At 39.5% G+C, this 24,373-nt stretch overlaps 2 protein-coding genes across 4 annotated transcripts in view; one reads left to right on the forward strand and one right to left on the reverse strand.

Moving 5' to 3' along the window:
* Nucleotides 1-884: 884 nt before the first annotated feature.
* On the forward strand, nt 885-21,783 carry LOC120306666 (F-box only protein 11). Its single transcript, XM_039340283.1, has 16 exons — nt 885-1,949; nt 2,042-2,153; nt 2,735-2,841; nt 2,937-3,074; nt 11,504-11,721; nt 12,223-12,308; nt 12,392-12,486; nt 13,390-13,512; nt 13,590-13,675; nt 15,677-15,753; nt 15,843-15,986; nt 16,705-16,815; nt 18,899-19,006; nt 20,112-20,220; nt 20,309-20,407; nt 20,493-21,783. Exons 1-16 carry the CDS (start codon nt 1,788-1,790, stop codon nt 20,620-20,622), a joined length of 1,905 nt encoding a protein of 634 aa, XP_039196217.1. The 5' UTR covers nt 885-1,787; the 3' UTR covers nt 20,623-21,783.
* The window catches only part of MSH6 (mutS homolog 6), a 34,330-nt gene continuing 31,709 nt past the window's right edge, over nt 21,753-24,373 (reverse strand). For all 3 annotated transcript variants that reach the window (XM_039340281.1, XM_039340280.1, XM_039340282.1), the window contains 2 exons: nt 22,304-22,503; nt 21,753-21,912 (listed from right to left, as the gene is read on the reverse strand). In XM_039340281.1, the coding sequence (XP_039196215.1) occupies nt 21,837-21,912; nt 22,304-22,503 (276 nt within the window). In that variant the 3' untranslated portion in view covers nt 21,753-21,836. The remainder of the gene's footprint in view (nt 21,913-22,303; nt 22,504-24,373) is intronic.

Raw genomic sequence — 24,373 nt, forward strand, 5'->3', positions numbered from 1 at the left:
TTTTCACCATTGAATTTCATTTTGTTAGTTAGTGCCCAGTGTTTAAGTCTGTCCATATCCTTCTGTACCTTAAGCCTGTCTTCTGGAGTGTTGGCTATTCCTGCACTTGCTGTCGCTGCAACTTTGAATGAGTTCCCCATCTATCCTTCTCCAAGTCATTGATGAATATGTTGAAAGTACATGGCTGGGCCCAGAACAGAGCCCTGGGCACCCCACTACACACTTCCCTCCATATAGATGCAGTTCCATTTGATACCAATCGCTGAGTAAACGGCTTGTCATCCAGGCGTACGGATCCACTGGTGGTGGTTCTCTGTTCTACCACCAAAAAAAAACATTTTTTCTATCTTGTCATAGTAGGTTGTGATCTATTTATCAAATGCCCTTACGGACGTCCTAAGTAAATTATGTCCACAGCATTTCTCTGATCCACTAATTTTGTCACTTGGTCAAAGAATGCAATAAGATTTGTCTGGCATGATCTATTTTTGACAAACCCCTGTTGGCTTTTAGTAATGACTTTGTTTGCCTCTAGGTGTTCGTTGATTCGTTGTTTGATTATCTTTTCCAGGATCTTCCCAGGTATTGAGGTCAGGCTGATAGGTCTGTAATTCCCTGGATCCATTTTTTTTCCTTTTTTGAGGATGGGAACTACATCAGCTCTTTTCCAGTCCTCTGGTAGTTTCCCTGTGTTCCAGGATCTTTGAAAAATATAGTTCAGTGGCTCCGATATTACAGCTGCCAGTTCCTTGAGAACTCTGGGGTGTAATCCATCTGGTCCTGGCGATTTGAACTCATCTAGGCTGGACAGGTGCTCCCTAACCATTTTCTTGCCTATCTTAACTTGTGTTTCTGTTTTGTTTTTTATGGCACTATTTTTGATAGGTTGGTCTGTTTTTTCCCTTTGTGTAAAGACAGATGCAAAACACGAGTTAAATAGTTCTGCTTTCTCCCTGTTGTTTGTCACCTATCCATTTGTTCCTATCCATCCCCTTATCAATATCAGATGGAATGGATACCTTCCTTAGATTTAATGGAAAAAATGTTCCAAAATGACAGCATGTTTCCTGTGCTGAATTTATCTTGAAAATGTACTCTTTCATTTTTACAGCTGGCTAGTTTGTACATTAGCACTGCTGAGATTAAAATTCAAATGATTAATTATAACTTTGTGCTCCTGGTGGTTTTTCAAATAGATATTCATTTGCTTAAACTTAGTGCAGATATAGGTACCATTATAACTTATTTTGGTTTTAAGAACTTTACAATAGTATATAACAACCTGAACTCTTTAATACTTTATAATCAGTTTTGTGTTCTGTTTCTCTGCCCTGAATGAGATTGTGTTGTGAAGTCAATATTGGCTCATGACAACTCTATGGATAGTTGTTCTCTCTTCAGTTAGGTGACTGATCGTTATTAGAATAACAACTATGACTGTTGTTGCATTAATCCATTGCATTGCGGGTTTTCTTTTGTCTATCTATTTTCTTAAATAAGCATAAAGATTTTCTCTTTGCTTGTCATGTCCACTGTATGAAAGTCATTGTTTGTCATTTGAGCTTTGATTGAGGGTATAGTTTCTTCTACTAAAACTAAAATTAATGTCTGATTTAAATATGAGAAAAAACAATTTTTGAATTTTTTTTAAATAAAGTTACTGGACTGAATGTCTCAATATACTTAAAACAATCCAAACTCATCTGAACTGTTCAATATAAAGTTTGATTTTGAAAAAAAAATGATGGCAGATTCTGTGTTATTACTTTTTAAAGAAACTAGAAACTATGGTTTGTAATTTTCATCTAGTAATTTATTTACAAATTTTATATTTTTGTAAAGCTCCTGGGAAAGTAGCAGATAAAGTTATTATTGAAAACACAAGAGATTCAACCTTTGTCTTCATGGAGGGATCAGAGGATGCTTATGTTGGTTATATGACAATCAGGGTAAGAAGAAACATGGGCAAATACTTGTCTTGAACCTACTCCACTGAAAGAAATGAATAGCTAGTAAAGGGATTTATTGTATGTTATTTCAGTTTAACCCTGATGACAAATCTGCACAACACCACAATGCGCACCATTGCTTAGAGATTACAGTCAACTGCAGTCCAATAATAGATCATTGTATTATTCGAAGTACTTGTACAGGTAAGTAATTTCTTTGTAGAAATAATTAAGTAGCGAATATTATTTGTAGATATCTAAATTGTGTGTATGTGTGTAATAGAACCTGCTTTCCTAGGTGGTGAAATTTCATGTGCTAATATGAACTTTCAGCCTAATGAGCTTTACTTTTTAAATGTTTCTTCACTTGTTCCCAGGTGTCCTTAACAGATAATTTATGGTAGGGATATGCAAAAGTTCCATTCTGAGGAGTACTTGAAAATGTTATGCTTCTTACAGCTCAACCCAGTCCAGCTGTTCTGGGAGTGGTCTGGTAGACCTCCAGAACAGGAGGTGGTTTGTTGTGTTCTTACTCCACAGAGCTCTAGAGCAGAGTATTTTGTATATTCTTAATTTAGTACTATAGATTGCTACACTGCTCTTTGTCTTCTATAAAAAGTAATTTACTTAGCTTAGTATTGTATTTTGAAAGGCCAAGATTACATAAATTGCAATAACTATTCAAGTTATTCTAGTTGCAAAAACAATTGGTCGCATTTGTTTCACATATATTATGAAAGTCAAACACTTATTTCATTTTTTATATGTACAAACTTCATTTTCAGTTGGTTCTGCAGTTTGTGTTAGTGGCCAAGGGGCTTGTCCCACTATCAAGCATTGTAACATAAGTGACTGTGAAAATGTTGGACTCTACATCACAGATCATGCACAGGTAACACTTCTTGCATTTTTCTTTTTTGCTATCTCTTTTATTGTTTTCTTAAGTATTTTAACTCATTCTAAAGCCATTCTTTTCCAACCTTTTAGGGGATATATGAGGATAATGAGATTTCTAATAATGCATTAGCTGGGATTTGGGTTAAAAACCACGGAAACCCTATTATAAGACGAAATCACATTCATCACGGGCGCGATGTTGGTGTTTTCACATTTGACCACGGCATGGTAATGTATATATATTTCTTTGTGTGCATAAGTACACAAGCAAATATAGATAGATGTGTTTTGCAGACAGATTTTTATGTGTATGTATGTCTCTTGGGAAGTGAAGCTTTTGTGAACATTCAGGATGTTTTTGTTAGCTCATTAGTGTCCTTACCAAAGTAATGAATTCTCTTGCATCTATAGAACAAGTATATAGTATGTTTAACAGGGATATTGAAGTCAAAAAGCTTGAGAAACAATTGCCTTCAAGACATCCTTATGTTCCATAACTCCTATTCTCTGTGTATTTAAGAGACATAATCAATTGCCACTTAAAAACCTAAACTCTTCTAATGCTATTTTCAATCTTTCAATCATTGCTCAGAATTGTCTCTGTAATACTTGTATATTAATGTGGCAGCTTTTTTTTTGTTGTCTCAAAAATATAACTGCAAATTCTCTTTACTTTTTTCCCCCTTCCAATCTTGGTTACAAAGGCACTGTTGTTTTATATTCCAGCAAGACATAAAGTGGGAATTGCAAACAATGAAAGCTTGAAATGAATGAGTTTTTTCTCTCTTCGTTTTATATTTGGATATGTAGTGGCAGTTCGGATGATGTTTGCATAAATCCCATATCACAATATCTTAGTTTTGCTATTTCTCCAGCAGGATGGCTGTAGAGTCCAAATGGATGGGTTCTATGACGGCCTTCCTGCCTGGCAGACTGGGTAAAAACTTCGGCCACACCCCTTCCTCTATGCGTGACCCCAGTTTTGACTCAGTCTCGAAGCCTGGTAGAAGTGCGAGAGGCAGCTCTCAGAACAAAACTAATTTAACTCAAAAAAAAAAAAAGAGAGAGAGAGAGAGAAAAGGAATCCCCTCTTCCTCCAGTTGAAAGAAAAGTTTCCTGGCAGCTGATAAGACTTGAGAGATGCAGCCAGGATCGGCGGACTCGTGAGTGGGGCGTCAGGGACTAACGGGAGGCTTGGAGCGGGGCCGGATCGCTCGCCGATTTCCGGCCCGCCGAGCAGCTGTTTGGCGCGGGGACCTCACACCGGGTTGCTCGTCGCCCTCCGGGTCCGCCAAACAGCTGAGTGGTTTGGCCGACAGAACGAGGTGCCGCTCAGTGCGAAACAGCTGAGCCGCACGGGAAGCGGCAAACCGCGGCGCCGCTCGGCATAGATCAGCTGAGCGGCGCGAGAAGCAGCCCGACAAGAGCAGAACTAGCGCTAAATTTTCTTTCTCCTCAGAGGAGAGGCGCAGCCCTCTTAAGACTAAAGGAGTCTCCCTGATTGCTAAATTCAAAGATCCGCCATTGTTTTGAACCTCGTGGATTCCCGGGCTACCATTGGGAGGCGTGGCTTCTTCCCCATTCGCCATTTTGAACGAGCGGATCTACCCGCCGTTTTTCCCTTGGGGGTGGGGCCACCACCCGGACTCCATTTCCCTGCAGACAAAGGGGGACCCCTTATGCTATGATCTGAGGTTATCTCAAGAAATTGAGACAAGAGGAAGGAAGAGGGAAAAGAAAGAGAACCGTTCTGATCGTGGTCTGTTGCCACAGCCACAGACTGGGGGAGAAAGAGATATAAACTGCACTTTGTCTGGACTAGGTGAGGAGGTGAGGAGGAGTATTTTTCCCTGACTGTTCCTATAGTGGCCTTTAGTCACTGCCTTGCAGGATCTTCTGTCCAAAGACTCCTGTCTGTCTGGCCATTGTTTGTATAGGCAGAGGAGGGCTCAGCCCCAAGCATCTGCATCTGATCTGCGTATCTTATTCCCCCACTCCAGGCATTACCTACTCGGGGTGTCTGGCACAATGGCAGACAATGTCTCGTATTCAGTCACGCAGGTCCCTCAATTGTCCCCCCCACAGCAACAACAAAAACGCAGATCTTCTGAATCAGAGGTGGGGGGGAAGAAGAAAGCTAAAACAAAGCACCTTTCTCAGAAGGGACAGTCTAAAACGGCTGAGCGAGAGGCTTTGAGGAGACATTTGGCTTTAGAAAGGCAAATTAGCAGGGCACAGAGAACCAATGCCAATGGGACAAATTTGGTTTCCCCTGTCCCAGCGGTGGCACCCAGCACAGAACCTACTGCCGAGGAAGTGCTCAAGACTTGGTCTCCTCCTGGGGAAACTGAACAGTTAGATTCCTCCAATCCCTCCTCACCAGCTTCTTCACCCGACCACTCTCCAGCGCCTCACCCCAGCGACAAGGCGCAGGAGAACATATGGTCGGCACAATTTCATGCATTCATGCAGGATGCATTCTCCCAGTTCATGGCTTCTAAGGGGCAAGTGGCCTTTCACACACCCCGTAAGGGACGGGCTAGGCCACCCCCTACCAGCACCTCTGAAACTTCCTCTCAACTGGGAGAGGGTGACTCAGTAGACCTTGACATGTCAGACATGCCCCTCTCGGAGGACGAGGAGACTGCACCTGAGCAGGCGACGAGCTCTGGCCTCTTTAACCCAGCGCTCCTAAAATCACTCCTGATAAAGGCAGTTTCCACAGTCAACCTAACATCAGTACAGGATGAGAAGCCCTCAACAAGCAAGGAGGCCAATCCTCTATTTGCCAAAAAGGTTCCACAAGATAAGTACATTCCATGTGCGGAGGTCTTTATGACCACGCTGGAGGAACAATGGTCCTCACTTGCAAGCCCACCGGCACCTAACAGCGCGGAAAGAAAGCTTTTCAACCTATCTCCCTCCTTCTCTAACATGTTAGAGGTTCCTACTGTAGATAACCCCTTGATTTCATTATTTTCTACCTCCGCGATTCCAGGAGACATGGCGGAGGTCTTGAGACCTGAGGAGAAGAAATTTGAACACTCCCTCCGGCGTTCCCATATGGCTGCAGCCTGGGCGGCCAGAGCAGCCACTTCATCATCATTCTTCGCGAGGGCCAGTATCATGTGGCTGAGGGAACTGCAAGGCACGGTGCCTCCAGACCAGGTCAGAGTACACCAAACATTGGCTAAGCTCCTCGCGGCCTCGCAATTCGTGTCTGACGCTTCACTGTACGCAACAAAGTATGCGGCAAGATCCATTGCGGCCACAGTGGCCTCGCGTAGGCTACTGTGGCTCAAAAATTGGAAGACAGACCTGAGGTCCAAATGGCGTCTTTCGACGTCCAAATACAGTGGAGCAGCCCTATTTGGTTCCATTCTGGACCCACATGTCAGCGAAGGCAGAGACAAGAAAAAAATCCTAGTACATCCATCAAAGAAGTTAGACAGGAGAGGCAGTCAGGACTTCCGGAGACAGGGCTCCCGCCCAGGAAGCCCCTGGGAATGGAGACAGCCCTTTAGATCAGGGCAATCCTGGGACTGGCCCAGAGGCTCACGATCCTTCTACCCGAGACAGGATCGAACCCAGGATCGCCAAAGCCCGGGAGCCAGGGGCCAGTTCCAGTCCAGACGCCCATATAGGGGAGCGGGAGGCAGATCCTTTAAGCGTACCAAGTGACGCCAAACAGGATACTCCCATTGGGGGTCGGTTAGGAAATTTCATCGAGGTCTGGGAGCAGACCACGACCGACGCCTGGGTTCTGGAAACGATCAGGCATGGCCTGACCTTAGACTTCTGTTCTCCCCCACCAAACCGGTTCATCAGATGTCCCATCTCCAGAAGAGTACACAAGACGAGGCTGATAACTTCGGCCATAGCCCACCTCCTGTCAATTCAGGCCATAGAGAGGGTACCAAAGGAAGAGGAGGGAAGAGGATTTTATTCTATCCTCTTCGTTATCCCAAAGACATCAGGAGGGTGGAGAGCAATCTTGGACCTGAAGGGCCTGAACTATTTCATAAAGTACAGGAGGTTCAAGATGCACTCCTTGAAATCCATCCTAGCCAGCGTCAGGGAAGACGATCTATTATCCTCAATAGATCTCACAGAGGCGTACCTACACATCCCCATCCATCCCAGCTACCGGAAATTCCTCAGATTTACCTACGCGGGTCGGCATTACCAATACAGGGCATTACCCTTCGGACTATCATCAGCACCAAGGGTATTCACCAAGATCCTAGCTGTAATAGCGGCCCATCTCAGGTTGATCCCGGTTCGCGTTCAGTTTTATCTGGACGACATCTTGATTCAATCCAGACCTCGGGAGCAAGCAAGGGCAGATCTCGAGACCACAATCCGAACCCTACAGGGGCACGGATTCTCGGTCAATCTAAACAAGAGCCACCTCATTCCCTCAAGGAGACTGCAACACCTGGGCGCGGTGATAGACACGTCACAGTGCAGGGTATACCTTTCCCAGGAGCGACTGATCAGCATATCCAAGCTAATTCACCAAATTCAAAAGATCAGGAGAGTGTCCTTGCTACAACTCTCGAAGCTCCTGGGGAAGATGATATCTTGCATGGGCATCATCCCATGGGCAAGGCTCCACTCGAGGGAGTTGCAGTGGTTCCTCCTACCCTACCAGAGGAGGAACCTCAGCACCTCCAACAAGAGAGTGCTGGTACCAGCACAGGTGATGAAATCACTAAAATGGTGGCTATCCCCCACGACACTCAAGGGGAGCATATTCAGGGAACCGAACAGGGTCACACTCACGACAGACGCGAGCCTGTTCGGATGGGGAGCCCACCTGGGAACCCAGATAGCACAGGGCCAGTGGGGACAGAAGGACCTGTCACACAGCATCAACTGGCTAGAGCTCCGGGCCATACACCTGGCCCTCCGTCATTTCTCTCACCTAGTAACGAGGAGGCACGTCCTCGTGCTAACAGACAATGTAGCAGCCAAGGCACATGTAAACAAGGAGGGAGGAACGAGATCAGTGGAACTAATGAAGGAAGCATTGGCTCTGGCTCGGTGGGCAGAAACCAATGTGAGTTCCATCAGAGCGGAACACATCTCAGGGGAGACAAACACCCAGGCAGACTCCCTGAGCAGAGCCAAGGTGGACCAGTCGGAATGGCGTCTGGACCCGGCTCTCTTCGAGGAGATCTCCCGGAGGTTCGGACAACCGCACCTAGATCTATTTGCCAACCACAAGAACACACAACTCCCCAGGTTCTTCTCCAGATTCCCGTCCCCGGGATCGGAGGGAACGGATGCTCTCAGGTGCCGGTGGCCGGCGCAACTCCTGTACGCCTTCCCACCGCTGCCATTAATACCGGCGACCATACGCAAGATGATCCTGGAGGGCGCAGAGATGGTCTGCATTGCCCCTCACTGGCCACGGCGCCCGTGGTTTGCCGACCTCGTGGACCTTTCGATATCACCTCCGTGGAGGATTCCCCCGGACAGGGTAAAACTCAGTCAGGGCAAGCTTGTACACCCAGATCCCCAGTGGCTACATCTAGCCGCTTGGCATTTGAGCGGCAAAGCTTAACTAAACAATCTTATTCGGCAGGAGTGATATCGATCATACAGGCATCACGAAGAGCGTCCACTAATAGGATTTACGACGCTACATGGAAGGGATTTTGTAGGTGGTGCGCTTCGCTTCACCTAGACCCGACCGCAGTATCTATCCCTAATATCCTAGATTACCTATTGGAGGGTCTTAATAAGGGCCTGTCAGTCAATACTATCCGCAGACAGATATCGGCCCTCTCAACTGTACTCTCCTGCGACAACTTAACTTCCCTAGCACAACATCCAGCGATTAGTGCCTTTTTAAAAGGGGCATCTAACACAAAGCCCCCAGTCATACACAGGTACCCGTCCTGGAACCTGCCTAAGGTCCTTCTAGCCTTGACATCAGCACCCTTCGAACCTCTTGAAACATGCTCACTCCATCACCTATCACTGAAGGTATCTTTCCTTGTGGCAATTACTTCAGCAAGGAGAATCTCAGAACTAGCAGCACTGTCAGTAAGGAAGGATCTGTGTACCTTTTTCAAAGATAGGGTCGTTCTTAGACCAGACCCGACCTTCATCCCGAAGGTAAATAGCATCTTTCACAGATCTCAGGAACTTACGCTTCCTGATTTCTGTCCAAGACCCAAACATAGGCTAGAACACAGATGGCACAAGCTAGACGTGCGGAGAGCGCTGTGTTTCTACGTGAAACGCACCTCGGCTTTCCGAAAAACTGAAGCATTATTTGTGTCCTTTCAACCAGCAACTATGGGAAAAAAGGTATCTCCTTCCACCATAGGCAGGTGGATCAGAGCCTGCATAGCACAGGCATACGTCTCACAAGATTTGCCAACACCCACTCAGGTGACTGCCCACTCAACTCGGAGCGCAGCCACATCTGCGGCGTGGCTAACGCAAGCTCCGGTGGAAGAGATTTGCAGGGCCGCAACCTGGTCCTCACCTTCGGTTTTCATTCGACATTACCGTTTAGACTCCCTAGCAGCAGCAGACGCGGCTTTTGGCAGAAGAGTTCTTCAACAAGTCGTATCTGCTCAGAGTTCGGTAGCCTAGACATTCCCTCCCAGGGGGACATGAGGGCTTTGGTATGTCCCATCCATTTGGACTCTACAGCCATCCTGCTGGAGAAGGGGCGTTGTCTTACCTGAACGCCTTTTCTCAGCAGGATGATGTAGAGTCCAAGCCCACCCAGAGGATAGGTCTAGGCAGGGAGATAATAATGATATAATAAAGAGCTGCAATGTTAATTCCAACAAAGTTTCTCGCCTAAGTCAAAACTGGGGTCACGCACAGAGGAAGGGGTGTGGCCGAAGTTTTTACCCAGTCTGCCAGGCAGGAAGGCCGTCATAGAACCCATCCATTTGGACTCTACATCATCCTGCTGAGAAAAGGCGTTCAGGTAAGACAACGCCCCTTTTACAATTACATCTTGACCTAACTGGGAAACTATCATATTTAACATGTACTGAATTGGAATTGTCTACAGTTCCAATTCAGAAATATTTAGTATTTTGATAGGGGTGTATTTGAATTTCTGCTTCTTGGTACTGCAACAACACAAGACTTTAAGTGTTACAAGTTGCCATTTTTAATAATATTTAGTGTTAGTTAAATGTTAGTTTAGCACTTGTTGGAACTGTTTCTTGGTTGCCAGTATGAGTAGTTAGTTTTAAATGTGTTTCTATGTTGGTTCTTTCATTTCAAACATTGGACATTATTGCCAAGAACCTGACTTGAGCTTCCATATTTCTGGCATAAATTATCTTTATTATATTCCCTGAGTGCCAGAAATAATATTTATTTATTAACCGTATGTCACTGCAAAGCTTTGATGCTGCTTCTTTTAAAATATTATTGCTAGACAGAATGTTTGCCTTCAGAAAAAGAACACCAGACTTGACAGGTCATTCTGTGATTTTACCTAATTTTAATCCAAAGTCAATGTAAAATCCTTTTATTCCAAATTAATAATCAAGAGGCTACATTGACACTTTCCTCTAAAATAAAATCTGATAAAAGTCAGTTTATTAAAACCATACTTCATTACAGATCTGGAGGAAGTTTGAATGTTGTGATTTAATATTTAAAAATTTGTTTCAAAATATGTTGTTCTCTGTTTGAATGGATTTCCTGCATTTAAAAAATTTCATGTTCAAAACTGTTAGCATCCCCCAAAGATATTTTGAAACAAACTTAGATGCATAGACTAACAATAGAAGCATTTCTTTTCTTTTCCTTTCTTTTTTCGTGCACTATTGAGCTTTTCTTATCCTTTAGACTGAGATCACAAGTCATGGTGATGACATGAGAACTTTTCTGGAAGAGGCAGAAAATGTTGGCCTTTGTTTCAAAAGTTAAACTTAATAATACATCTATGTTAACTTTAATACTTAAAAATTAAAATAGCATACCAAAAAATCTGCAATGTATTGTGGAATTCAATCAGCACAATTGGGAAAGAGGCTCTAAGTGTTGCAAAAACTGGATTGAAAGCTGCATGTAGTTTGTAGGCCAGGATTATACAGCTCTCTACCATATATAATTTTTGCTATGTAAATCCGTCTTGTGAAAATAATCTAGGGTTGAAATTAAAAGTTATAATTGTATAGAAGACTTTTTTTCAATTGAAAAAATGGGTTTAATATATTCTACTGCTGTTAAGGGTCCAACAGATGATGTGAAAGAATACAATAACATTTTTCTTAATAATATTATTTTCATGTCGTAGAAATAAATAACAGCCAGCTCCGTGTAGTGGTTAAAGCACCAAACTAGAAATTGGGAAACTGAATTCTAGGCTTCCCTTAGGCATAAACCTAGCTGGGCCAATCCCTCTCATTGGGACCTAGGAAGAAGACAAGAACAAACCACTTCCCAAAATGTTGGCAAGAAAACTGCAGGGACTAAAATGCACTGTAAATAAATAAATAATGCCAATAGTTACATATTATTGTATACTATAGTATTACATATTATTGTATACTATTTCATTACAACTGTTAAGTAGCTGGTCAGAAGATAATTTCTTCCTATTGTTTCTCCTTGCCTCCCAACATTCTCTCTCCCCTTCCTCTTCTCTCCCCTGGTCTTGTGTTTAGGGTTATTTTGAAAGTTGCAACATACATAGAAATAGAATAGCTGGTTTTGAAGTGAAAGCATATGCAAATCCTACTGTAGTTCGTTGTGAAATCCACCATGGGCAAACTGGAGGAATCTATGTTCATGAAAAAGGAAGAGGACAATTTATAGAAAATAAAATCTATGCAAACAATTTTGCTGGTGTATGGATTACTTCAAATAGCGATCCAACCATAAGGTACTATCTTTATTATTTACCCTAGATGGATTGCAAAATATTTTCTGTAGGTTATTTTAGTCATTTGAAAATAATCTAGTTTCTAAATTAGCATTTGAAGCAGGACCCAGAAGTTATCTGGATATGAAACCTTGTATTCTAAGATCTCCAGTTTAAGAGCATATTATACCTGCAATTATAACATTTAAAAAGTAAATTGAGAGACAGGTAATCTTTTATTGTGTTGAAGACTATATTGTATTATGTGATTTGTTGAAGAACTAAAGGAAACTATTGGTGGGTCCAGGACTAAAAATGTTTTTTTTTTCTCAATGATACCCTGTTCTCTTGCTTTCTCTGTCCCTTGCCTCTCCCTCTTCCCCATAAGCAGCAGACTGCAAAAAACTCTTGGGGAGGGGCAGAGGAAGGAGAGATCAGGTTGAAGCAATTGGAATTAATTTGATGACCTAGTTTAAAAAAGTTCATACCTGACAAAGTTATTTTCTGGTTTCAAACCTTTAGGGGCAATGCAATTTTTAATGGAAATCAAGGTGGAGTCTACATATTTGGTGATGGAAGAGGTCTTATTGAAGGAAATGACATTTATGGTAAACAAATATTTGCTCAGTTGCATTTAATATTCTTTGTGACCTATATGCCACCTTTTCTTACATTTTTCCTATTCCAACAGGGAATGCATTAGCAGGAATACAAATTCGAACTAATAGCTGTCCTATTGTTCGGCACAATAAGATTCACGATGGCCAACATGGTGGTATATATGTGGTAAGCATAGTTTTGTAGTAAACATGGAAGATTCATTATTTAGCTTTATTTTCAATATTAATTGTATAGATAATTAGGAGAAGAAAAGAAAAAAAAATCACATCATGAACATGAACTCCTATAAGAGTTCTAATGTACATGAAAAGGAGGGGTGAGTTTGCTGTCAACATGTGCTCCTCCTTTGCTCCAATCCTTATATACATCTTGGACTGCTGACAAAGTGTGAGCTGTAGTTTGATTTAACAGTAGTATTTATAAAAGAAACTCCTCTCCCCCCCCCCACTCCACCCATCCATCTGATTTTTATGCATTCAACTTCCACTGACTCTGGGCAGTTGAGAAAGCAGAATGAGTGCTATTCTTAGATATTATAATATTTCATGTATGAGAGCATGCAGTTTTGTGTGATTGTGGCAGATCAGAATATGTGTTTAATTTAAGCAGTGGTGGTGTAGTGTGGGGAAAATAAATAAAGAAGCAGCAGCATTAAGGTGAGGTGAGGGAGAGGAAGGCTCTGACAAAATCAGGTAAGTTGGGTCAGTGGGGCATCTAAGGAGGAAATTAAGGGAAAAGAGGATCAGTAGGCAGCCTGGCACGCAGGCCACACAAAGAAGTGGTGGAATGAGAGATGAGGTGCATCAATCTCACTTTACCTGTCCTGGATTTTTGTTTTAGCCAAATGCTGGAACCCAAAATGCTCGCTTTTGGTTTGGTTAGACCATGGCCTATCTGAAACAGATTGACCAAACTTCTTGGTCCCCAAATGTTTGCTTCAGATTTGAACAAAACACATTTCTCACTTTGTAGATACCCCTCCCCCCATTTGCTTGTAACGTTGAACAGAAAAAACCCCTAGGAATTGACCAAATTCCACTTGATTTGCATACTTTCATTTTGTTTCAGCATGAAAAAGGTCAAGGTGTGATTGAAGAAAATGAAGTTTACAGTAATACCTTGGCTGGAGTCTGGGTTACAACAGGAAGCACTCCAGTTTTAAGAAGAAATAGAATACATAGTGGTAAACAGGTATGTTGCTTACTATTATGTAAGTTACAGAAACACGAGTTTCAAATGTTTTACTATTTTTTATGTTTATGCTTTAGGTTGGTGTTTATTTCTATGACAATGGGCATGGAGTATTAGAAGACAATGATATCTATAACCATATGTACTCAGGAGTTCAAATCAGGTAAAATATACTTTTATTTACTTCCTTAAAAGAGGCTTAGTATATAGCTCTATTGTTTTCATTCAATGACCTCTTTTCCTTTTCCTTTAAAATGATCCACACATGGGATTGTGTCTGTCAGTGTTTGTTTGTATATCTTACTATTTTCTTCTCTTTAATAAGAGTGATTTTTCAAATGATAATCCAACTACAAATGGGGAAGGACAGTTGTCATTCACTGGCTAGAATTATACTCAGCATAAGCTTAATTGGGACTTAAGTGGTTGACTTTGAATGATTAACTGTTTTGTATCTATATGAATAGTCTGTCATGAAACATGCTTATCTTATCAGTACACTTTGGCTTCCTTGAGAATGTTCCTTTCTCCAAATTAGCATCTCTCAGAAATAAGTTTGATACAGTGAGGAACTTCATTGAAAGTGATAAATCCTTAAATTGGGGGAGGGGGAAATGCTATAATTATAATTATATAATTATAATTTTGTTACCATTGGGGGGAAAACCATATTTTTGAAAGCAAAAACAACAAAATATGAGGGTCACAGAGAAAACAAATTAAATCTAGTCATATCTGAGTCCTTTTAAAATAGTGAAATTTATCACTCTGTTCAGGAATTCTGCTTGTAGTCAAATGATAAGTATTCAAAACTCATCCAGAGAGGATGTGGTTATGTTCTTTAATGGTTCCATTTTCTTTTCAGTCTTTACTTCAAAATGAGATTCTTTTATCTGGAAGCATCCCCTTTGCTTACTTTACTAAGTGAGATTAGCTTGACTAATAATATTTGCATGAGAAGGAATTGAGTTAATATGTGGTGCCATGATATCCACTACCAACCACATAGAGGAGAAACCTGCTGCCAGTCAATTCCATAACTTCAACCTAGCCCTATGCCTGTGCTCTTGTCCCAATGTCTTGCCCAAACCGAGTCAGTTTGTTCAATGGCTGTTTGATAACATGCAGTTAAAAAAAGCTGCAGCAGGATTATTGGAAGTGGAATGAGATAACTTGCCACGGCCAATTTCCTGCGGGACCACTCACCGCAGGACAATTTAACAATTCAATTATTTAAAATAATTAAAAATGTATTTTAATTTTTGTCTTTCACATTTCATTTTGTCCCTCCTTTTGCATCCTTTCTTTAATATTTCTATTCCACCACTTTCTTCAATATTGTCATAGACCCTATTGAGGGGAGGAGATTTTCCCCCCTCTGCAACACTCCTTCCCCCAAGATAGCTACTTCCCCACAGCTCTTGGCAGTGATCTGGAATAGGACTATTGGAGGAAGGGGAATGAAGTAACTCTTGGGCTGAAAAGAGTGCATTACCCTGTTCTCTGTGACATAAAATTGTTTAAAGGTTAAAAAAAAAGCCCTACATAGAGAAAGTGCAAGAAAAAGCAAACGATATGCACCAATAAGGTTTAAATATGCTAAATAATGCTATGAAGTGAGTAGTATGTATGCATATGCTGTTTGCCCTAAATAAATAAATTCCATGTCCACCTGAATACATTTCCTTCAGAGGCCAATCTCAGAGTATGCAAGATTTGGCATTGAGATAAATGCAAATAAATTATTTGTATATGTGCCAGGAGGTGGCGCAGCAGTTAGAGTGCAGTACTGCAGGCCACTTTAGCTGACTGTGTTCTCACCGGCTCAAGGTTGACTCAGCCTTCCATCCTTCCGGGGTAGGTAAAATGAGGACCCAGATTGTTGGGGGCAATGTAAATATATATATATATACATTGCTTACTGGTGTACACCGCTTAGAGAGTGCTTGCACTTAAAGCGGTATATAAGTCTCATAAATGAATGAATGAATGAATGAATGAATGTGAGAAGAGATATTAGCGTTCTAGTTTTGGTCCAAACTCACCAGACCTACATAAATAAAATGTTAACATTGCTAGCAGTGCCCTTCTACTTACAAGTGAATTTATTTTATCAGTAATAAATTATAAGTACATTTTGAGTAACATGTTTGTTTATGCACAGAACTGGAAGTAACCCCAAAATTAGGCGCAACAAGATTTGGGGAGGCCAGAATGGTGGAATTCTTGTTTATAATTCGGGTAAGTTCAACTTTACTTTGCTTAATTTTAAAAAATGCAAACTTTTCCCACATTGCTAAGGTCTTAAATTTTGCTTTTACCTTATAAAGGGCTTGGTTTTATAGAAGACAATGAAATTTTTGACAATGCAATGGCTGGAGTATGGATTAAGACAGATAGTAATCCTACATTAAGAAGAAACAAAATCCACGATGGCAGAGATGGGGGAATCTGCATATTTAATGGAGGTAGAGGTTAGTATCTTCTTATTTTTACCATATCTTTATTTGTATTATATTTTCTAATAGTCTGGTGCTGATAAAAATAAAAACTAAATTCCATATCTAAAATGTGTTCAGAATCTTCACTTGAATGGAACTGAAAATGCTAGCCCCAGATTGGCTGATTACTGCTTTCCATAGCATTTCTGGGAGATGGAATTGATGTTAACTTACCATTTGCCTTTAAACTATTCTTTATAAGAGATGGATAATATATGTTCTTTTTTATCCTTGAAGGACAATAAATTTCTTATGTACACCAGAGAAATAAGTTCAAATATTGTGGTTCTACTAGTTTGGCCAAGCAACCACTAACTTAAAAACAGCTCCTAATTTGATTGTTTTGGTTGGCTAAGAAACTTAATCGTTCCCACTAACTGTAAAAATGGAACTAGCTCTCGTAGCCATCCAAAATAGTTTGGCGTACATTATTCAAAATTCCACTGGTGTAATTTTAGCCTTTTTGTGGTGGGGGGCACAATTGTAGAATTGATTGAAGAAAACAGTATGCAACATTAGCTCATGTAGGTCTCAGATTTAAGGTTTTTTTTTATTAAATGGTCATAGGAATTCAGCTATGCTAGCTTTCAACATAAAATGCTTATTAATATTAAAAGGAAATTTGTGCTAATATTAGCATATTATAGGAGTAAATGTCTGACTGAAATTAATGTTCTTGTTTTGGTATTAGGCCTTCTTGAAGAAAATGATATCTTCAGGAATGCACAAGCTGGAGTTCTTATCAGCACAAATAGTCATCCTGTGTTACGGAAAAATAGAATATTTGATGGATTTGCGGCAGGTTTGTGTTTGATTTGTATTGATTTTAGCGCAGAAGAGTGGCAGATTTAAGCAGCTTAGTAATGGTGGCAGGGCCTTGCTAGTACTGAATATATATCCTGGGAGACACACATTGACATTTTAATAGATTTCAAAAACAAAAATTTTGCTATTATATAAAAGTTCAGTTGTGGTTTTTCCTTTTTTTTTTAGAAGGTGTCAAAGCCAAAGCACCATGTTTCAAACAGCTTAGCATTTCTTCATGATATTTGCAGTTACTTTATCCCAAATGTTAGTGGTAGTTATGTTAATTTGTTTAGAAAAAAAGTAGTTTCTTCTGGCATCATCCCAAACCAACATTGCCATTGTGAATAAGAGCTGAATTGCTTTATGTTGAAATCAAAAGATCTGTAATTTTTCATAAAATGTAGTTATCTGCTCAATCCCCCGTCATACTACCAATTATACTACCCTGTATAAACATGTCCTTTCGGGAATGTTCAAAGACTAGCCGATGATGATGATAATGATAATAATAATAGACAAATTTGCCATTAGTCAATTGCAAAAGGCGGCCTTACTAGGAACTGCTTCCATCCTGTGACGATATCTGCAATACCATCAAACATCCACATCTGCCTATCCCAGGTTCTTCGTAAAGACTTGATAGGTAGAAAAAATGCCAAATCCAGTCTGAACATCTGGCTTATTGTGTGATGATAGATAAATAAATAAATAAATAAATAAATAAATAAATAATGTTGGAAGGGACATTGGAGTTCATCTAGTCCAGTGGTTCTCAACCTTTTTAATGCCGTGACCCCCCCCAACCGGTCGTAAGTCGGGGACTACTCAACAGGCAGAATAGGACTTTTGGCGGGCTCAGCAGGGCAGAGACAGCCTGGACAATTCCTATTGGCTTTTGAAAGCCAATAGAATTAGACTCTATTCAAGAGAGTCTATTCTATTGGCTTTCAAAAGCCAATAGAATAAAAGGGAGTATCACAGCTAAGGAAAAGGGGAAAAAATGGCGGACTATGTTTGGCGACCCCCGTGAAATGGTCGTTGAACCCAAATGGGGTCCCAACCCACAGGTTGAGAACCACTGATCTAGTCCAACCCCCTGCTCAGGCAGGAAACCCTATACCATTTCAGACAAATTGCTGTCCAGTCTCTTCTTAAAAACTTCCAGTGTTGGAGCATTCACAGCTTCTGGAGGCAGGTTGTTCCACTGATTGTTCCAACTATTAGGAAATTTCTCCTTAGTTCTAGGCTGTTTCTCTCCTTGATTAATTTCCATCCATTGCTTCTTGTCCTGCCCTCGGGTGCTTTGGAGAATAGCTTGACTCCCTCTTCTTTGTGGCAGCCCCTGAGATATTGGAACACTGCTATCATGTCCCACCTCGTCCTTCTCTTCGTTAAACTTCTGTTGCTCTTCTCTATACTCTTTCTAGAGTCTCAACATCTTTTTTACACCGTGGTGACCAAAACTGGATGCAATATTTAATCAATAATTACTGAGATTTACCAAAGTTAAAGCAGCACGTTGCTTTTGTTGAATGTCTTGGCATAAGATGTCATGTTACTCTTTAAGAACAAACTTGCACATAAACATACCAGGCTGTTATACTAGAGCATCTCAAAGAGAATGGCAGGCTGCACACAGTAAACATGTATAATTCCCAAGTAAAAACTGCAATGCTACTGACATAATTAACTTTAAAAATTTCTTTATGTATAGCAGTATTTTATGTTGAATAAAAATTAATGTACAGTAATTCATGCTTTGGGTTGCTGCTGTTTTTAGGAAAATTTCATTTGAAAATTTGAAAAGCCCTTTATATAATCCCAAAACTCATTTCTTGCCCTGCCCCATCCTTTTGTATTCATAGGATTGAACTTAACCACCTGTTTCCTAAAGCAATGCTCCAATGTTTAATACAAAATGTTGATACTTGAATTCTGAAAGTTGTCATCAGTTTTAGCATGAGTGCATCTAATGAGTGCTTTTTCCTAGTTGGCATTTTTTAAAGCCATTTGGAAATTACTTAACTGGTAAAATACAAGTTCTGTGTTTATTAAAATATTTTTTCTTTTTAACTAAGGTATTGAAATAACAAATCATGCAACTGCAACTTTAGAAGGCAATCAGATTTTCAATAATCGTTTTGGAGGTTTATTTCTAGCCTCTGGGGTCAATGTGACAATGAAAGGTACGTAAATTATGCTTATTTGTAGCATACCAAAACTGTTAGAACATTTTTACTTTTGCACAGTAAACAATTATCTATTTTCATAAGCATGGCTATTTAAAAATAAGGAATCATCTTAACATTTAGGACATGTATCAACTTTTTCACTGTTAAAAGCACAATCCAGTCAGCCATCCACTGAATGAAAGGTATCTCACAGTAGAACTTACTTTTGTAATGAGTACTGTAGTAATTTGATGTAAAGAAAAATCTTCTATTCAGAGCTAGTTCATGTCCTGACTGCTACAGATTGTGAACTTTCATATGTATCATCAGTTTTAAGAATCTTTTTCTATATATTTGCATGAACTTTTCTCTGGAGTAGGCTTTTTCCTTCTTTGCATAAATGGTTCTCTTGATTTCTTATATTCTTAACCTCTTGTCCTTGTTATTTTGTTGATAATCTCTACTTGGTTGCATTGCTTATTTACGCATAATATCTGTCTTCTTGCTCTTGCTTCCCTGGCACTTGGCAGGTTTTCTGGCCTCTTTTTCACTTAAAAACTTTGGTGGTAGTTCTGCTCAAAAGCTTTTAGTATTATTTTTATGTTCCAAGAATGAGTCTGGCTTCCCTAGACTTTTTGTAAAATAAGGATAGGCAGCTCCAGCTCTTTGATTTGTAGCCATGTCTCAAAAAAGGAAAAGAAAAGGAAGGTATGCAGTTGATTGCATTCTGATAATTCAGAATTTCATAATATTACTTCTCTGAAGGAAGTTACGTTGTGAAGGGTCTAGGCTCCAGTTTTTTTAGTTTTGACCAGTCCCAAACATTGGGGACCACATATTTAATATTTAATACTCTCAGGACCTCAGAAAAATAGACTATTCAAGCCAAAGGCAGATGGGGAAACTGTTGACAAAGAATGAGGTGCTCTTAGATAGCTGTATTTAAGAAGTAATGAATTGCATTAGGATTTGCATTACTAAATTCCTTTGAAATTATAATTAAATCTGAAGGAATATTTTAAGAAAATAGAATACTTGAAGTTTTCCAATTCAGATTGATTTTAGTGTATCAGACATTAATATGGTAAACTAATACTGTGAAATCTGCCATTTAATATAGATAATAAAATAATGAACAATCAAGATGCCATTGAAAAAGCTGTTAGTAGAGGCCAGTGTCTATATAAAATATCAAGTTACACCAGCTATCCGATGCATGATTTCTACAGGTAAGCAATTAAATATGATATATCCTTCTGTCCTGTAGATTTGGATTTTACTTGGAAAGCCTAATTATTTTCCTTTATTTTGTCGTAGATGTCATACATGTAATACTACAGATCGCAATGCTATATGTGTAAATTGTATTAAGAAGTGCCATCAAGGACATGATGTTGAATTTATTAGACATGATAGGTATGTTGCATAATCTTTGACTGAAAACCTATTAAATATAAGTTGAACTTTTTCAATAAATATTTAAAAGATTTCTCTCTTTCAGGTTTTTTTGTGACTGTGGCGCTGGAACATTGTCCAATCCCTGTACACTAGCTGGAGAACCGACACATGATACAGATACACTATATGACTCTGCTCCTCCTATAGAATCTAATACACTGCAGCACAATTGAGTTACTTTTGAGGGGGAAAAAAGTCCTGCCATTCTATTGTAACTGTTATTTTTTTTTTTTTTTTTTTTGAGGAAGTTATACTTGCCCATTCTGCAGAGACTTTAAAATGGATAATAAACGGTGACACTATGGAGCTCAACCTACCAAAAAGAAAGTGGCAATATGTTGACTCAGGATAACAGAACTGGGCGTTTCAGCATTACTGTGTAAAGACTAAGGGACAGGTGTGAAGAAAGTAAGCCGCGTATTTGTACAGATGGCAACTTCCAAAAGGCTGGTGTTTCTACAAGTAGCATTGAAACGCAGTCCCATTTGCAGTAGTCCTATTCTATAGACGAGCAGCAGTCTTTGTTGCTGCCTTTATGGACATGGGTACCAATTGCTTTTTTGTAATATGGTAAAAATGTGAGCTAGCACTTCCGCATTTATTTTGGTTTTTTAACATTTATTCAGATTGAGATGATTTTAATGCTTTAATCTCATGTAGTTTTTAATTTCAAGCAAATCTTTATTGTACTTGAATGTGTCCTGTTTTGTTAGCACACCTAGACTTGCTGTAACTGTACTCATGTCCCAGTATGTATGTTCTTTCTATGAAAGAGAACACTAATCTTAAATTATATCCAGCAATTTTTCTGGTATCCTTTGCAGTTAGAATCTCCCCTTCCCTTTTTTCCAATCCTCATGATTTACATCGCCTCACAAAACAATGTTTTAATGAGACTTCTTGGGAGATAATGCACTATAAAACAAAATACACAGGTGACAGTTTGCAAGAGGAGGTTTTACTGTGTTTTAAAGTACACTGTAAGAATCTCCCTAAAACAATCCTGTATTTTACTCTGTTCACAGTTTTATTGAACAGTCTAGACATTACTCTTATGAACTGCTGACAATTGTAATTTCCTGCTCAAATGAAGATGAGAAAAAGTATATAGACGCCCTATACAGTTTCATAGCTTTTTTCCATTTATGTGTATTGGTGACAGTGGGTAATCAACAGCCTGAAAGTGTATGCATGTACCATAACATCTAGACTTAATATATTGTGGAGTATTCAATAATCATTATGTAGAGGGTAGCTAAGAATTAAAAGGGTTTAATTTCCTAGGAAAGACAATGGAAAATGGTCATTTTTAAAAAATAAAGTTTATTAGATCATCGCGTTGTCTACATACTGCCTTTGAAAACTGCTGGAAAATCTATATAGGGTCTCAAACATGAAGCAGAGTTTGTTTGTCAAGATAATCTCTGGCTGCTAATGCTCCTTCAGCTATCCAACAAAGATTCCTGTAAAATCAAACATGCAATTATTCCAGCATAACTACTCAATCCTCAATCCATTTTAATAAGCACAAAAAGTGTAGCTTTGGATTTTCTGATCCAGATGGTGTATGCATTTTTCCACTCATCCCATTGAAGCCTTAACACAGCTTTGATAATACTGCTTTGGGCAAAGCAGTATTAAAACTAGTTGAGAAATGGGTCCTCTACTTATGAATTACAACTCTCCAATGATTGGAGATTAAACTAGGGTTACCTCCCCTCACATTCCCTGTCAACACCTCTCACCCCCATTTGTTTTAAACCTTCCCTTGAATTGCACAGGTACTTTAATGAATATTTGTGACTACTTTTCTATAAAAAAGTTTGTTGAATAATTGAAAAGTGATGAACTTACCTAAATACTTTCATTGAAAGAACAGCTTTTTCAAACTCTTTTGCCTTTTTGTGGCCTTTCTGAATCACTTCTTCTGGAATGTCAGCAAGCCTTGCAGCATTAAATCCGTAACTTTTAGGGCAAGCCCCATTAACAAATTTATAAAGGAATGTGATGGTTTCTTGACTAGGATCTTCACACTCATTTTCTACCATACAAGCCTGGAAAGAATATGACATTAGCAATTTAGGCTTTTTAAAAAACACCTCGGTTATAATAATGTAGTTGCTCAAGATAGGCAACCCAATATTTAAAAATAAATAAATTCCAAATGTGCAGAATTTAAGCAATCAAAACTAGAAGGAATGGCTGACAATCATAATGGCTGGGGAGTTTTAGGAATTGAAATCCACACATCTAACAATTGCCAAGGTTTGAAAATACTGCCCTACATAGAAACATTTAATTCTCTAATGACCCTCAACATAGACATTTCATTTCTCCTGATAAATATAAATGATTAGTACAACCCACAAAGACAAACCATACATATTTCAAGAATGAAAGAAAAGGAGAAAAAGAGAAACCAATCACTCTGAAAAGTCATTTTGTTTCTAGAAGTTTTTCAAGCTAGATATGGGATCATTTCAACATTGGAATATATCTTGTCGCTTAATAGTTTCAAACAATGTATTTTGCATCCTTTTAAATAAGTACATATTTCACAGTGGTGCTTAAAAGTTTGTGGATTTTGAATTTTCAATATTTCTGCGTAAATGTCTAAATGTCTTGTTTAATTAAATAAATGTCAAAACATTGTTCATTTATTTATTGAGGAAAATGATCCAAAACTACATATTTGTGTCTCAAAAGGTGCTTTTTCAAAAGGCAACTGGACTTTGTTTTTCCTTTAAGGTGTTTCGCTTCTCATCCAAGAAGCATCTTCAGAAGTGAAGAAACAAAGTCTAGTTACCTTTTGAAAAAGCACCTTTGGCACAACCATGATCTTCTAGATGACTGAGAATCTCCATATTTATATATTTGTGTGCAAAAATATGTGAACCTTTGCTTTCAGTAATGTGTTCCTGCTTTGGGAAGCAACAAATATAATGAAACAATTCTGATTAGTCTTGCACATCAGCTTGGAGGAATTTTAGCACAATCCTCCTTATAGAATAGCTTCAACTGAGGGAGATTAGTGGGAGTCTTCTGTTTTAGGTCCTTCCACAGCTTTTCTATAGGGTTAACGTGAAGATGCTAACTTGGCCATCCCAAAACTTTTTCTTCTGCTTCTTTCTACAACTTGTGGTTTAGGTCACTGCCTTACTGCATGACTGTCAACACTGCTAATATTGAATATTCTTGCTTTGACAATACATACAGAACTGCCTGGTATTTTTAGAGTTAAATCAGTTGACAGTGAAAGGGGAGGAGAATATAAGGAAAGCACTGAGAAACGGAAGTGAATCTTTGCCCTCCAAGTTAATTGGAAGATGTGAATCATGACCCCAAAATAGGGGAGGGGAAATGCCTGGAATGTTATGTGCAAAGGAAGGGAAATTCAGATCTTAGCATTTCCACCATGCCGTGCTGACATCTCTGTAATACTAATAAAGGCTTTTTAGGCTAGAAAAATGCCTGAAAGTTCTTTGTAGTGTTCCGTTAATCAGACACACGACAATGACATATTCTCTTGAGTTCAGAAACCTTGTTTTTTTTCCTGCAGAATTTGCTGGTACAATTCAAAAATTACAATTTCCTAAATGATGAGAAACCATCCTGGGCCACAGGCAGCAAAGCAGGCCCAGACTGTGATATTGTTCTATAGATGGGATAAGGTTCTCCATTTTGCCTTTCAACAAACCACTTTTTATTCAAGTCACATTTTGGTTTCACCCATTCACAGCCCATTTTTCCAATAGTGGTTTATCCATGGAATCTTTCACAAACAGTAAATGGGCAACAATGCTCTATTTGGAGTAGTGGCCTTCTCCTTGCAATGCACAGCATTGTCCAGTGTTCTTGTGATCATAATGTCATGAATACGGATATTTGCTGAAGCAAGAGAAGCTTTTAGTTCTGTAGGTTACC

This window comes from Crotalus tigris, unplaced genomic scaffold, assembly GCF_016545835.1.
Source record: "Crotalus tigris isolate CLP2741 ecotype Arizona unplaced genomic scaffold, ASM1654583v1 scf7180000017743.441908, whole genome shotgun sequence".
Lineage (NCBI taxonomy): Eukaryota > Metazoa > Chordata > Lepidosauria > Squamata > Viperidae > Crotalus > Crotalus tigris.

Coding starts and splice junctions, on each gene's coding strand:
- LOC120306666 (XM_039340283.1), top strand. CDS start 1,788: ATGGTTTGTAATTTTCATCTAGTAATTTATTTACAAATTTTATATTTT. Junction 15,987..16,704: donor CATATTTAATGGAGGTAGAG/GTTAGTATCTTC, acceptor TTTTGGTATTAG/GCCTTCTTGAAGAAAATGAT. Junction 20,221..20,308: donor CCGATGCATGATTTCTACAG/GTAAGCAATTAA, acceptor ATTTTGTCGTAG/ATGTCATACATGTAATACTA.